Source organism: Takifugu flavidus, chromosome 14, assembly GCF_003711565.1.
Source record: "Takifugu flavidus isolate HTHZ2018 chromosome 14, ASM371156v2, whole genome shotgun sequence".
NCBI lineage: Eukaryota > Metazoa > Chordata > Actinopteri > Tetraodontiformes > Tetraodontidae > Takifugu > Takifugu flavidus.
In genome coordinates this window covers 6210033-6222576 of record NC_079533.1, presented here as the reverse complement: position 1 = coordinate 6222576, position 12544 = coordinate 6210033, and the positions used below count along the sequence as shown (strand labels likewise).

The 12544-nt window shown below is 52.6% G+C and overlaps 3 protein-coding genes and 1 long non-coding RNA gene across 7 annotated transcripts in view; all 4 read right to left on the bottom strand.

Annotated features, from left to right (window-relative positions):
• The window catches only part of dclk1a (doublecortin-like kinase 1a), a 35556-nt gene extending 33040 nt beyond the window's left edge, over window positions 1-2516 (bottom strand). Inside the window, 3 exon segments of the mRNA XM_057055162.1 lie at window positions 661-1010; window positions 1475-1870; window positions 2189-2516. Of these exon segments, the coding sequence (XP_056911142.1) occupies window positions 661-1010; window positions 1475-1870; window positions 2189-2501 (1059 nt within the window). The 5' untranslated portion in view covers window positions 2502-2516.
• Window positions 2517-3419: 903 nt separating this feature from the next.
• On the bottom strand, window positions 3420-4430 carry LOC130537975 (uncharacterized). Its single transcript, XR_008953737.1, has 2 exons — window positions 4112-4430; window positions 3420-3889 (listed from the first exon to the last, which is right to left on the bottom strand). It is a non-coding gene; the product is annotated as an uncharacterized LOC130537975 (long non-coding RNA).
• Window positions 4431-5256: 826 nt separating this feature from the next.
• On the bottom strand, window positions 5257-7963 carry ccdc169 (coiled-coil domain containing 169). 4 transcript variants are annotated; one of them, XM_057055152.1, is made up of 8 exons: window positions 7796-7963; window positions 7343-7425; window positions 7108-7218; window positions 6875-6915; window positions 6254-6352; window positions 5940-5993; window positions 5614-5690; window positions 5257-5509 (listed from the first exon to the last, which is right to left on the bottom strand). In XM_057055152.1, exons 1-8 carry the CDS (start codon window positions 7861-7863, stop codon window positions 5419-5421), a joined length of 624 nt encoding a protein of 207 aa, XP_056911132.1. In that variant the 5' UTR covers window positions 7864-7963; the 3' UTR covers window positions 5257-5418. The 4 variants fall into 4 exon arrangements, with proteins under 4 accessions (XP_056911132.1, XP_056911134.1, XP_056911135.1 ...); XM_057055154.1 differs by having other exon boundaries at window positions 7343-7459; window positions 7796-7901; XM_057055155.1 differs by having other exon boundaries at window positions 7343-7483; window positions 7796-7851.
• Window positions 7939-12476, bottom strand: sparta (spartin a). The gene is given in 9 exon segments (XM_057055116.1): window positions 7939-8410; window positions 8997-9087; window positions 9281-9442; window positions 9515-9709; window positions 9928-10081; window positions 10315-10509; window positions 11034-11405; window positions 11408-11805; window positions 12054-12476. Coding segments are annotated over 8 exon segments (1785 nt in total). The 5' UTR covers window positions 11786-11805; window positions 12054-12476; the 3' UTR covers window positions 7939-8172.
• Window positions 12477-12544: the final 68 nt, after the last annotated feature.

Genomic DNA, 12544 nt, shown 5'->3' with positions numbered 1-12544 from the left:
GGACCAAGGTTTGGTCTGGGACCAAGGTTTGGTCTGGGACCAAGGCTTGTCTGGGACCAAGGTTTGGTCTGGGACCAAGGCTTGGTCTGGGACCAAGGTTTGCTCTGGGACCAAGGTTGGTCTGGGACCAAGGCTTGTCTGGGACCAAGGTTTGCTCTGGACCAAGGTTTGGTCTGGGACCAAGGCTTGGTCTGGGACCAAGGTTTGCTCTGGGACCAAGGCTTGGTCTGGGACCAAGGCTTGGTCTGGGACCAAGGTTTGCTCTGGACCAAGGTTTGGTCTGGGACCAAGGTTTGGTCTGGGACCAAGGTTTGCTCTGGGACCAGGTTTGCTCTGGGACCAAGGTTTGGTCTGGGACCAAGGTTTGCTCTGGGACCAAGGTTTGGTCTGGGACCAAGGTTTGGTCTGGGACCAAGGTTTGCTCTGGGACCAAGGTTTGGTCTGGGACCAAGGCTTGGTCTGGGACCAAGGTTTGGTCTGGAGCCTTTGATAGGCAGGAGGATGGACGCCGCATGGCTCCACTGGTGCTCCCGGGACCGCGGCCCAGCGGCGCTGGACCTGCTGCAGCTCCCGTCTGACCCTCGTCCCCCAACCTGGACTTGGAGACAGGCCTCCTCCGATAAACCCCGACCTTCCGGGGACGCCCTCGCGGGCTCTTACCAGTTTCCCCTCCAGCGTGTAGATCTTCTTCACCACGCCGGAGTCCAGCTTGATGGCGTCGGTGATGTCGGTCAGGACCTGCTCGTAGGAGTGGGCCGTCTTCTTGTTCAGCAGGACCCTCACGGCCTTGCGGGGCTTCATGCCGCTCCGCACCACCGTCACCAGTTTGGGCCGGATGAAGTCCTTGATTTCCCGGTTCTCTGGGACCACGGCCTTGGTGTTGCCCAGGGAGGGGGGCCCGCGGGAGGTCGAGGGCGAGGCCTTGACGTTCACGGACCAGTTGGGGTTCACGTTTTTGGTGTAGTCCAACTTTTTGTAAGCTTCGTTGGAGCTGCACACGTAGCTGTCACCTGGAAGGAGGATGGCAGCAGTCAGAGAGAGGCAGAGGGGCAGAAACAGAGCCAACGAGGCTCCGAGCCGCCACCGGGGCAATTGTGACGGCAGCCCACCAGTGCGTGCTCAGGTTAATCTAAGAAATGCAGTGAACAGCCATTTTTTTAGTCGGAATTCCCCGTTTGTCTGATCCGGTTGCTCCGGTTTGATCTTTGGATGCAGCCCTGGAGCCCCGGAGCTCTGGAGCCCTGGAGCTCTGGAGCCCTGGAGCTCTGGAGCCCTGGAGCCCTGGAGCCCTGGAGCTCTGGAGCCCTGGAGCTCTGGAGCCCTGGAGCTCTGGAGCTCTGGAGCCCTGGAGCCCTGGAGCTCTGGAGCTCTGGAGCCCTGGAGCTCTGGGCACCTCTTCACCGTTGGACAGACCATAAACGAGGAATGTTGCTGGTGTTACGAATTAAACAGGTCAGTTGCGTTTTGGACCCACCTTCCAGCAGCTGGTCGATGGCAGTGATCTTCTTCGTGCCGTCCAGGGTATAAATGGTCCGGACCCCCTGGGGCAGGTTGACGTTATCGGGGAGGGAGCGCGTCAGGTCGGCCAGCAGCGCGTCGAAGGTCCGGAACCGGTCCGTGGAAATGGCGTACACGATCCCGTTCGAGTAGCGGTCACCGTTGCGGTAGAAGCGGACCTTCTTGGCTCTCTTCTCCTCGGTGAGGGTCTTGAGGGTGCGGGTCCGGTACAGGCTGCAGTGCGCGCTGTGCGTGGGGCTCGGCATCCCGTTCATCCTGGTGCTGGAGCGGCTGTGCCGCTGACCTTTGTCCCGCTCGTCGAAATGCTCCATCTCCGAGTTCCTGCCGAGGCTCACGAGGACGCCTGTGCTGTCTGGAACACAAACCACACGCGCTGGAAACTTCTGACGCACTCAAAAAAGAGGCAGGTATCGCGCGCGACAAGGGCACGGGGGAGGCAGCCGGTGTCGCGCGCTGCTGTCCCGTCTGAAAATAACCCCTAATGACAGATTAAGTGCGGTTAAGCTGAGCAGCGCGCTGCGTGCTGCACGAGCACAGACGCCGTGCGTCGCAGCCGCTCTGGCGCGCGGATGGATGAGAGTGGCCGTCACGAATCGATATCAGCAGACCCCCCCATCTGTAAATATTCAGCACATCAGAGGGAGTGGCGCGAGCAGAGTAGAGGAGACACCTTGGATGTGCTGATCCAGCCGGTGGAGTGTGGTCAGGGTTGGTGACACGAGACGCTGCCTCCACGGTGGGTCCTGCTCCCAGCACAGAGGGCTCGGTTCGGCTGGTAGCGGACTCGGGGGGAGGTGGTGAGTGGTTCCGGTCCTGGCTGCAGTCAGCTGCCGAACCTCCTGTGTCCGCGCGTCCCTTTGTTGTCCGAATAACGAGCTCCACCACCAGAAAACCCGTATAAGTGTGTGTGTGTGTGTGTACGTGTGTGTGTGTGGTGTGTGTGTGTGTGCGTGTGTGTGTGTGTGTGTGTGTGTTGTGTTCATCAGGAGAAGCTGAGGCTGGACTGGGAATGAACTGGGTAGCAGCTGCTTCCCCTCCCGTTCTTGTTTTCCCACTCCACCTCTTTCTCTCCTTTTCCACGTCACTCGTGTCGTGATTTTCATTCAACGCCCCCCCCCCCCCATCACACACACTCACACACACACACACACACACACACACACACACACACACACCTCATTAGGATGCCAAACCATGCTTCCCACACGTGCTGAGGGATGATGCTGGACACCCCCCACCAACAGCCACGCGTGGGCTGCAGAGGACGTTTATAGAAAATCTATGAATGTGATTATCAACACAGCAAAACTAGTAATATACAGTAAACTAGTAATACAGTAAACTAGTATCATGTAGCAATATACAGTAAACTAGCAATATACAGTAAACTAGTAATACACAGTAACTAGTATCATGTAGCAATATACAGTAAACTAGCAATATACAGTAAACTAGTATCATGTAGCAATATACAGTAAACTAGTAATACAGTAAACTAGTATCATGTAGCAATATACAGTAAACTAGTAATATTCAGTAAACTAGTAATACAGTAAACTAGTATCATGTAGCAATATACAGTAAACTAGCAATATACAGTAAACTAGTAATACACAGTAAACTAGTATCATGTAGCAATATACAGTAAACTAGTAATATACAGTAAACTAGTAATATTCAGTAAATTAGCATTATTCAGTAAACTAGCATCATACAGTAAACTAGCATCATTCAGTAAACTAGCATCATTCAGTAAACTAGCATCATTCAGTAAACTAGCATTATAAAATAAATCCGCTTTAATGAGATGCCTTCAAGAGGTTGAGGCTTAAACCACAGAGCAGAATTGTGTTGAATTAATCCGCGTCGGTTTAAATAAATTAAGATTTTAAACAATCCCAGCAGTGATGAAAGCACCTTTTTTAATGCTTTATTATTTATTTATGGTACAAATAGGTTTAAAACAAGAAAATGTTTTCTTAAAATGAATTTGAATTGGGGGGGTCACATACAAAGAGTCCAGGATTTAGAGCACTACTCTCGCTACATCCAAATGGAATCACTGGGGAAGTGGTGATTGCCCAAGGGCACCTGGGTAGTGCTTTGAAACCTGCAGTTTCCAGCTCGTGCCCCGATTCCACAACCCTCCAAAAACACACCTTCCCATACTCAGGCCACAGGGGTGAAGACCAGGAATCCTAATCCTGGACCAGATGGGAGCGTGGAGCAGGGCCCCAAGGTGGGAAAGATCCGTTATCCCAGAGTTATCTGATGGTGGAGCACCTGAGGCAGTCATCCTGGCCTCCAGGGACCACCACTGGGGCTCCACCACTGGGGCTCCACCACTGGCTCTCCACCACTGGGGCTCCACCTCTGGCTCCACCACTGGGGCTCCCCCACTGGGGCTCCACCACTGGGGCTCCACCTCTGGGGCTCCACCTCTGGGGCTCCACCTCTGGGGCTCCACCACTGGGGCTCCCCCACTGGGGCTCCACCTCTGGGGCTCCACCTCTGGGGCTCCACCACTGGGGCTCCACCTCTGGGGCTCCACCTCTGGGGCTCCACTACTGGGGCTCCACTACTGGGGCTCCACCACTGGGGCTCCACCACTGGGGCTCCACCACTGGTGCTCCACCTCTGGGGCTCCACCACTGGCGCTCCACCACTGGGGCTCCACCACTGGGGCTCCACCTCTGGGGCTCCACCACTGGGGCTCCACCACTGGCGCTCCACCACTGGGGCTCCACCTCTGGCGCTCCACCACTGGGGCTCCACCACTGGGGCTCCACCACTGGCGCTCCACCACTGGGGCTCCACCACTGGGGCTCCACCTCTGGGGCTCCACCTCTGGGGCTCCACCACTGGGGCTCCACCACTGGTGCTCCACCACTGGGGCTCCACCTCTGGGGCTCCACCACTGGGGCTCCCCCACTGGTGCTCCACCACTGGGGCTCCACCTCTGGGGCTCCACCACTGGGGCTCCCCCACTGGGGCTCCCCCACTGGGGCTCCACTCTGGGGCTCCACTACTGGGGCTCCACTACTGGGGCTCCACCTCTGGTGCTCCACCACTGGGGCTCCACCACTGGGGCTCCACCACTGGGGCTCCACCACTGGTGCTCCACCACTGGGGCTCCACCTCTGGTGCTCCACCACTGGGGCTCCACCACTGGTGCTCCACTACTGGTGCTCCACCACTGGTGCTCCACCTCTGGGGCTCCACCTCTGGTGCTCCACCACTGGTGCTCCACCACTGGCGCTCCACCACTGGGGCTCCACCACTGGCGCTCCACCACTGGCTCTCCACCACTGGTGCTCCACCACTGGCACTCCACTACTGGTGCTCCACCACTGGGGCTCCACCACTGGTGCTCCACCACTGGCTCTCCACCACTGGTGCTCCACCACTGGCGCTCCACCGCTGGGGCTCCACCACTGGGGCTCCACCTCTGGTGCTCCACCACTGGGGCTCCACTCTGGTGCTCCACCACTGGGGCTCCACCACTGGTGCTCCACCACTGGGGCTCCACCACTGGGGCTCCACCTCTGGGGCTCCACCACTGGGGCTCCACCACTGGGGCTCCACCACTGGGGCTCCACCTCTGGTGCTCCACCACTGGCTCTCCACCACTGGGGCTCCACCACTGGTGCTCCACCACTGGTGCTCCACCACTGGGGCTCCACTACTGGGGCTCCACCACTGGTGCTCCACCACTGGGGCTCCACACTGGCGCCTCTTCTCACGCCATCATCGTCCCTCTTCTCACGCCATCATCGTCCCTCCTCTCACGCCATCATCGTCCCTCCTCTCGCGCCATCATCGTCCCTCTTCTCGCGCCATCATCGCCCCTCCTCTCACGCCATCATCGTCCTTCCTCTCACGCCATCGTCGTCCCTCCTCTCACGCCATCGTCGTCCCTCTTCTCACGCCATCATCGTCCCTCTTCTCGCCTTTCTTGGGATCAACCTGGGCCTTTTTGCTTCGCTTCTCTCTGGTGGGAAACACAGTGATTCCAGCAGAATCTCATGGCAGCAGGAACATGTTCAAACATCAGCACATTTCACACTCCCACTGCAGCGTCATCCTGACACACACCTCCTTGTTCTGCTCGCTGGCGCCACCTGTGGCCGGGTGGAGAACTGCCCCCTCTGGCCCTCAGGAGTGGAGGACACCTGGAGCAGAGGACATGTTTACTCAAGGTCAGTCAGCTTACAGGTAACCCTAACCCTCTAAATGTTGAGGCAGGAAGGACCAGAACCGCCACGGCGTTCTTCTCAGGAGGAAGTCCTTGACTCACTATTATATACCTGGTTCTGCTGGGTTCACTGGTTCTGCTGGGTTCACTGGTTCTGCTGGGTTCACTGGTTCTGCTGTGCAGCTAATAATCGTATTTGTTGGCGTGAATGATAGCGATAGCTTACCTTAGCGAGTTCTGACAGGTAAGCCCGTCTCTCATCGTTGGTTCTATGAAAAGCCTGAAGTCGACACAAACAGAGACAAAATTCTGACTGGGTTCTGTTGCTGAGTGTGTCCAGAGTGTTTGGCTGGATCAGCTGCTGCAGTAAATCCTTCTGCAGCTGCTGACTTACTGTTCGTTAAGCAGAACAAGAACAAAGATCCGAGTGACTGGACTGAGCCCGGGTGTGGGGGCACCAGCAGGGCTAAATTCTGCCTCAGGGGTTTGGGGCATTCGTTTGCTAACGAAGAGCATTTGAGTCACATGAAAGGTCCGAACCTTTGCTTCCTGCTCCATTCTAAGTTGATAGTCCATCAGCTGGTTCTGGAGGCCGGATTTCTCCTCGGTCAGGAGCTCCAGACGCTGTCTCAGTACTTCCTGTCCGAAAGCATTCTGATTAATTAGCAAATATAAAACCGTTGAAGTGCATTTAATGACCTGAATTTGTGAAAGATCCGATTTCTGATCTCATGATGGGATGTTTCACTTAGCAGGCATGAAAACAACACAGCAGCCGTTCGGCAGAAATAAAGCCAGGACTTAGCCAGGGGTATTAGCGCTAGCAATACTGTTACAGCTCCCAGAACGAAGGTCGTGATCCTTCACACACACACACACACACACACACACACACCACACACACACACACACACACCACACACACACACACACACACACACACACACACACACACACGCACACACATGCAACCTTTCCGTGCACATTGTAGATTGTGTTTGTAATTAGTGTGCACTGCTATCTCGTGGGTTGTGATCCCGTGATGGTGGATTAAACTAGGACGCTACGCTCTGTCTCCCTCTGCTGGTCAGAGTCCGCATCATCAACATAAGCGTAACGTGAAGAGGAAAGTCGAGGTTTGATTGACATGGTTGTACTTACAATTGACATATCATCAAAAGATCGGATGGAGGACAATCGATCTGTGGGAGTATGTGAGTATATTCAGAGTTTGTTCCACATTTATTTCAAACGCTTGAATGTTTCATGGACATATTTCATTCACCGCGCATCTCTGGCGATCTCTTATAACCAAGGTGCTGCCTTTGTTAGTCTGAAAACCGATTTATTGCCTTCAAAGGTTTGAACGCATCCAACATCTGGCCCCAACTCACCCACTGGGCCCCCCCGGAGGTCCTCCAGTCTCTCCTGAATGAGGGACATCTGCCTGCCCAGCTGTCCATTTAGCTCCAGCTGTGTCTCATACCTCGTCTTCCACTCATTTCCTGAAAATATATCAAAAATATCTAGATGGAACTCTCGTCATTTCTTTCGGATAATGAATACAAATTAACAAACGACGCTGCATCAATAAATATGTTGAATGATATTTTAGGTCGGCTGCTTCACCTTCCTCATCGACACTGTAAAGTCTTTCTTGAAGTTCACACATGGTGCTTCGCAAACCGGACACGGACTCTCGGAGCATCTCCCTGGAGGAGGTTTAAGCCTTGCACATTACCGGGACTTTAACATTGCACATTACCGGGACTTTAACATTTCACATTAACGGGACTTTAACATTGCACATTACCGGGACTTTAACATTTCACATTAACGGGACTGGAACATTTGACATTAACGAGACTTTAAATAATTTACATTAACGGGACTTTAACATTTCACATTAACGGGACTGGAAACATTTTACATTAACGGGACTTTAACATTTCACATTAACGGGACTGTAACATTTGACATTAACGGGACTGGAAACATTTGACATTAACGAGACTTTAAATAATTTACATTAACGGGACTGTAACATTTTACATTAACGGGACTTTAACATGTCGGACTCACCTCAGCTCTCGCTCTTGTTCAAGTTCCGCCTGCAGATGTAACAAACCTCCATTAAGATCGTCGCTCATCTTTCGCACGGACAAAAATAAAAGGACGACAACGTTTGTTTGTGGCGGTTTCCATGGAGACCGCTGGTATCATCGCGAGAGTTCAAAGTGCTTCCTTTAATATTCGTCATTAGTTAAGATTTCAATATACCACCAGAGCAAATTACACGGAAGAACCACAAGAATACGTTGTAAACAACACCTGGTAAAACACTAACATTATAATTGCAACGTTATATTCTCCTAATTTAAAATATGGGGAAATAAAAATGGAAAAACAGAAAAAGTTGTACATTTTCACTGAAAGAAAAGAGTCTCAAGCACAGATTTCTATTTGTTCCCATCTTTTTTCTGCGCTTCATTCAGTCCTTCTGGTTCTGGTTCTGGTTCTGGTCTTTCCTTCTCTTCTTGGCCTTCTGGGCGTTGGACCATGGCTTTGGCGGTCTGCTTGCCTGTCGTCTTCAACAGGGCTTTAATGCCCAGATTGTCAATGTTGTATGCAGTGATCCCGACATTGACCACTGACCTCAGAGCGGTGTCGGTAGCCTGGCTGGCATCATCGCCATACCTTCACCACACACAGTGGTCAGGTAGATGTGGTGAAAGAAAAGAAATGAAGGTGTGCGCAGTTAAACTTTTCTGTGCAATGAAGCTTGTTTTCTCATTCACATCTCCATAATAAATAAAAAAACAGCCCCCACAAATGTCTTATTTCAGTTGTATCAGTTTATTAGTGACAAGCTAAGGAAAGGAGTTCAGGTGGGAATGAACACAAACCCAGAAAGACACAAACACACCACAAAAGATGCAACTACCCCAAGTCAAAAGAGGACCCAGGCACGATTTGCCCCCTGTCACGTTAGCTGGGGGTTACTTGGGGGTTACTATAAAAGCCAGCAGCAGGTCAGAAGGGTTAGTCGTTAAGTGCCCCCCGTGATTTGGCCTTAACTCCACCATGTGCTCTTATGTTCCTGGACATGTTTAATAAATTCTCTAATCCCCTAAATCTGAAAAGAAAGAAATGTAAATACAGATGAGTTTTCCAGATACACCGAAAAGAAAGCACCGCAGGTTAGTTTTAGACGTCTTACCCAAGAGGGGCACATAGAATAAGATGGCAATTTAAATAAAGAGGCCAGACTTTTACAACTTACTTGTATTTGACAGTCATCACAGTCTCTGAAGACACACTTTTCCCAATAAGCTTTGCTCCATTCTCCAAACTAGCCCAAACCGCGGAGAACCCTATTGTGGATTCAAATGAAGAAAAGGTTGTTGTTTGGGGCTGTTTATTTAAAAGTACCATAATTGAGCATATATGAAATATATTAATATTCTGAACATCCACCAAAGCTACATTAGCATCAGCGCATTAGTGTCGAGAATGTTGACAGAGAGCAGAGAAAAGAGCAGTTTTAATTGGACACCCATTTTATACCCTGTAAGCTGCTGGCTGCCACTAATTTGGCTCCATCCAGGTTGGAGGCCTGGCCCTCTTTGCCCTTCTTCAGGGACTCCGGCACCAGTTTGCTGCCATGTTTCTTCACATGAGGCGCCACCTTCTCTGCCACGTGTCCGGCCACCGTGGCCACTCCATTCACTGCGGTTGTACAATGACCATAAGCCCGACTGGGAAGGTTGTCGTTCTTGTCTTGAATCTGCACGTTCTTACCTAAGAACTGGCTAACACGCACAGCCCCCCCAGTGGCCTTTTTAGCCACAGTCAAGCCTCTGGTGACGTGCGGACTGACGTCTGATGGCGTTTCCTCAGGAGTGATGCGGTCCCGGATCTTGGCTCCTCCCTTCTGAATTGCCCTGCCAGTGGCCTCCGCTCCTTTAACTACCCCCTCACTCAACTTTGTGGCCCCTACACAGAAAATCTGATACATAATAACTGTAAAGTGGCAATTCAGTGTCGACAACCACTGAATTACAAACACCGCCATCTAGCGGCCATTTAAAATATGAGCAAATAAAACAAAACAAAAATAAAAAGGCGCGCGTGCACACACACACACACACACACACACACACACACACACACACACACTGTCAACATCACCTTTCCGCTGTGACAGAACTGACCTGACAAGATGCCTTGTGCCATCTTCTCACTCCATCCCGGAAGAGGAACTTTCTCCTTTTCACCTGTTACTGGTGGTTCTGTTTGCTCTTCTAGGGGACCAAGAGGGATTTTCTCACTCAAGTTGATGACATCTGATCCAGCCCCCTCTGGACCCTACAAGGAAATTCATTCATTGACAGTTTTAAAAAGAGAGAGAGCCGATGACGTGTCTCGATACACCCACACACCTCACACATGTATCTGAAAGTCCTGACTAAGCTAAACAGAATTCTTTTATTATTCATGAGTGTTTTGCTCCTGCTAGTGTTGAGAGAGGAGACAGACTATAAAAAATCTTTGCATTTTACTTTACTAACAGCTCAAAGCACCAGACAGCACAGCCAGACCTGAAACCTGAGGTCAACTTGTTGTGCCAGCAGGTCATTAAACGTCTCTCGGTCAGCAGCAGGCAGTTCAGCGGACAGCACAATTCCAACGAAGGACCCTGGTGTTTTAGCCAAGGTGTCGGGGAACATGTAGATGCCGGAGTTGGCCAGCAGCACGGGAGTGCCCGGCGTCAGCGTGTAGAGCCAGTCACACACCTGGGAGGAGAGGCAAAGTCAGGAGGGAATTAAGGCGTCATCCCTGTGATGTGACTCATTCCCCCGGAATTACAGCTGCGCCCCCTCCTGGCTGGAATTCTCCCCGCGCTCACAGCCCCCCCGGAAACGAGCGATTCCCATCTAAAAACGCACCTTGTTGGGGTTTAACACCATCGACACCTTTAGGTCGGCATCATGCCCTGCACCAGCGGGCGCAGACCACAAAGGAAGTGCGGGCTCATCTGATCTCAGGACCTTTGTCAGGACCTCACAATGGCGAGGGCGGCGCGTCGGGGTCGCCCCCCCCGCAGCACAATGGGCCGCTGGAGCGGCGCCACAGCACTTTGCTGTTCATACCACACTTCCAATAATGTAACCCCGACCATTTTCAACACATGGAATCAGACTTTATGAGCGGTGCCAGAGGAGAGAACGTGGCGTGTGACCATACTGACGGCGTGTATCGTCCACCTCTGCTAACCGACACACACCTGTTAACACCCTCACCAGGAATTAGTGCTTACCTGTAAAAATGTCCAGGGCCTCCCGGCTGTGGATCCCTTGTCTGGGTTCTCAAATGTGATGATTCGAAGGTAACCAGGGCACGACAGGGAGCTGACCTGCCCGCTAGGTGCCACAAAAAACACCTGCACACCAGAGGGAACGTGGAGCAGCACTCGCCCGTCTCCTGCAGCTGGTCCCGTCTCCCTTCCTGACCCGGGCTCCTGAAGAGCCAGGCTGAGGTGCCCTGATGTCGGCTGTGGCGTGTAAGCTGGAGGCTGGTCTCCTGGGTCGGCCATGTCTGCGGCTGCTGCGGGGACTGGGGGCAACTGTGGTGCAGCCGGGGTGGGGGGCCTGGAGGGGGCAGTTTGGGGGACAGGGAATTGTTGTGGGCGGCAGCAGCAGCAGGGATGGTGGGGTAGAGATGGTGGAGGGAGCTTTGGGGAGGCAGCAGAGGAGGGAGGGTCTTCAACAGGTCCCCTCGGCTCCTCGTCACGTCGGACGTCTCCAGGCCACTGAGGTGGGTGTTTAGGGGGGGGAGGGTGTCCTTCATCCTCTGCTGGAGCGTCCTGGCTGTGTCCCATGCTGCCCCCCTCTGCCGGTCCCCATTAACGGGGACCTCCAGTCCTTGGATGAGGTGCTGCTGACCTTTCCTGTAAGCCTCCAGCGCCTTTGCTCGGTCCCCAGCATCTTCAGCAGCCAGGCCGCGGCTCAGAGACCGGTGGGCCCGTTGGTACTGGTCCCGGAGCAGCAGCAGCTCGGCAGGGTCACACATGCCAGAGTTTGGGTTCAAGACTGCGAGGAAAAGAACATCTGAACGTCTCCTTTTGTTGCTGCAAATTGGAAAGTCGTCAATATCTCTTACTCTAATGTCCTGGTCTAATCTAATCTAAGACTAATTTACTACAGTCTGCTGGGTTTTACGGTCACTCAGAATCTGACTAATATAAGTCACTGAAAACCTAAAAGATTAACGACTGAAGACTTTAAAGTCAGTTCTCGGCAGGTTAATGGGCCAAACTGGAACACATAGCAGGTTTTACCTGACGGGCAGGTGCTGCTTTGGAGCTGCGCGTGAAAACAGGACGTTCACAAGTCGGGAAAATCTCATCTTATTTCGCTCGTGAATAGTCAATATAAGTTATAAACGTACTTACTGCGACTAACTCTCGACTCCAGGGAACCAGCAGCTGAAGTCGGCGCCGTTCAATCAGTTCCGAAGCTTCTTTGCTTCCGTGCGTGTGAAACTGCGGCAGCTTCACTTTCAGTTTGGCCTAATTAGGCGTCGCCATAGCAACGCCAGGCGCGTCGCTAACTCACAGCGATGGCGACACTGCTTCCGGTCAGGTTTTCAAAATAAATTCCAACTCGTATTTTAAAGAAAGCGTTTAGAAATAAAGACATTTCCTGTTTGTGTTTCAACAGTTGTCCTTATCAGTGATGGCATTTTTAATTTCTGCCCCCCCCCTCCCCTTCTGTCATCCATCTACAGGTATCACCACCATCACCGCTGTATGCTCACCTCCTGACCTCT

Excerpts from the sequence above, each read along its gene's own strand:
- ccdc169 (XM_057055152.1), bottom strand. The coding sequence starts at position 7,863 with ATGAGCGACGATCTTAATGGAGGTTTGTTACATCTGCAGGCGGAACTT. Across the intron at positions 7,219-7,342 it reads TTACAGTGTCGATGAGGAAG|GAAATGAGTGGAAGACGAGG; the intron begins GTGAAGCAGCCG and ends ATATATTTTCAG. Across the intron at positions 5,510-5,613 it reads CCAGCGAGCAGAACAAGGAG|AGAGAAGCGAAGCAAAAAGG; the intron begins GTGTGTGTCAGG and ends GTTTCCCACCAG.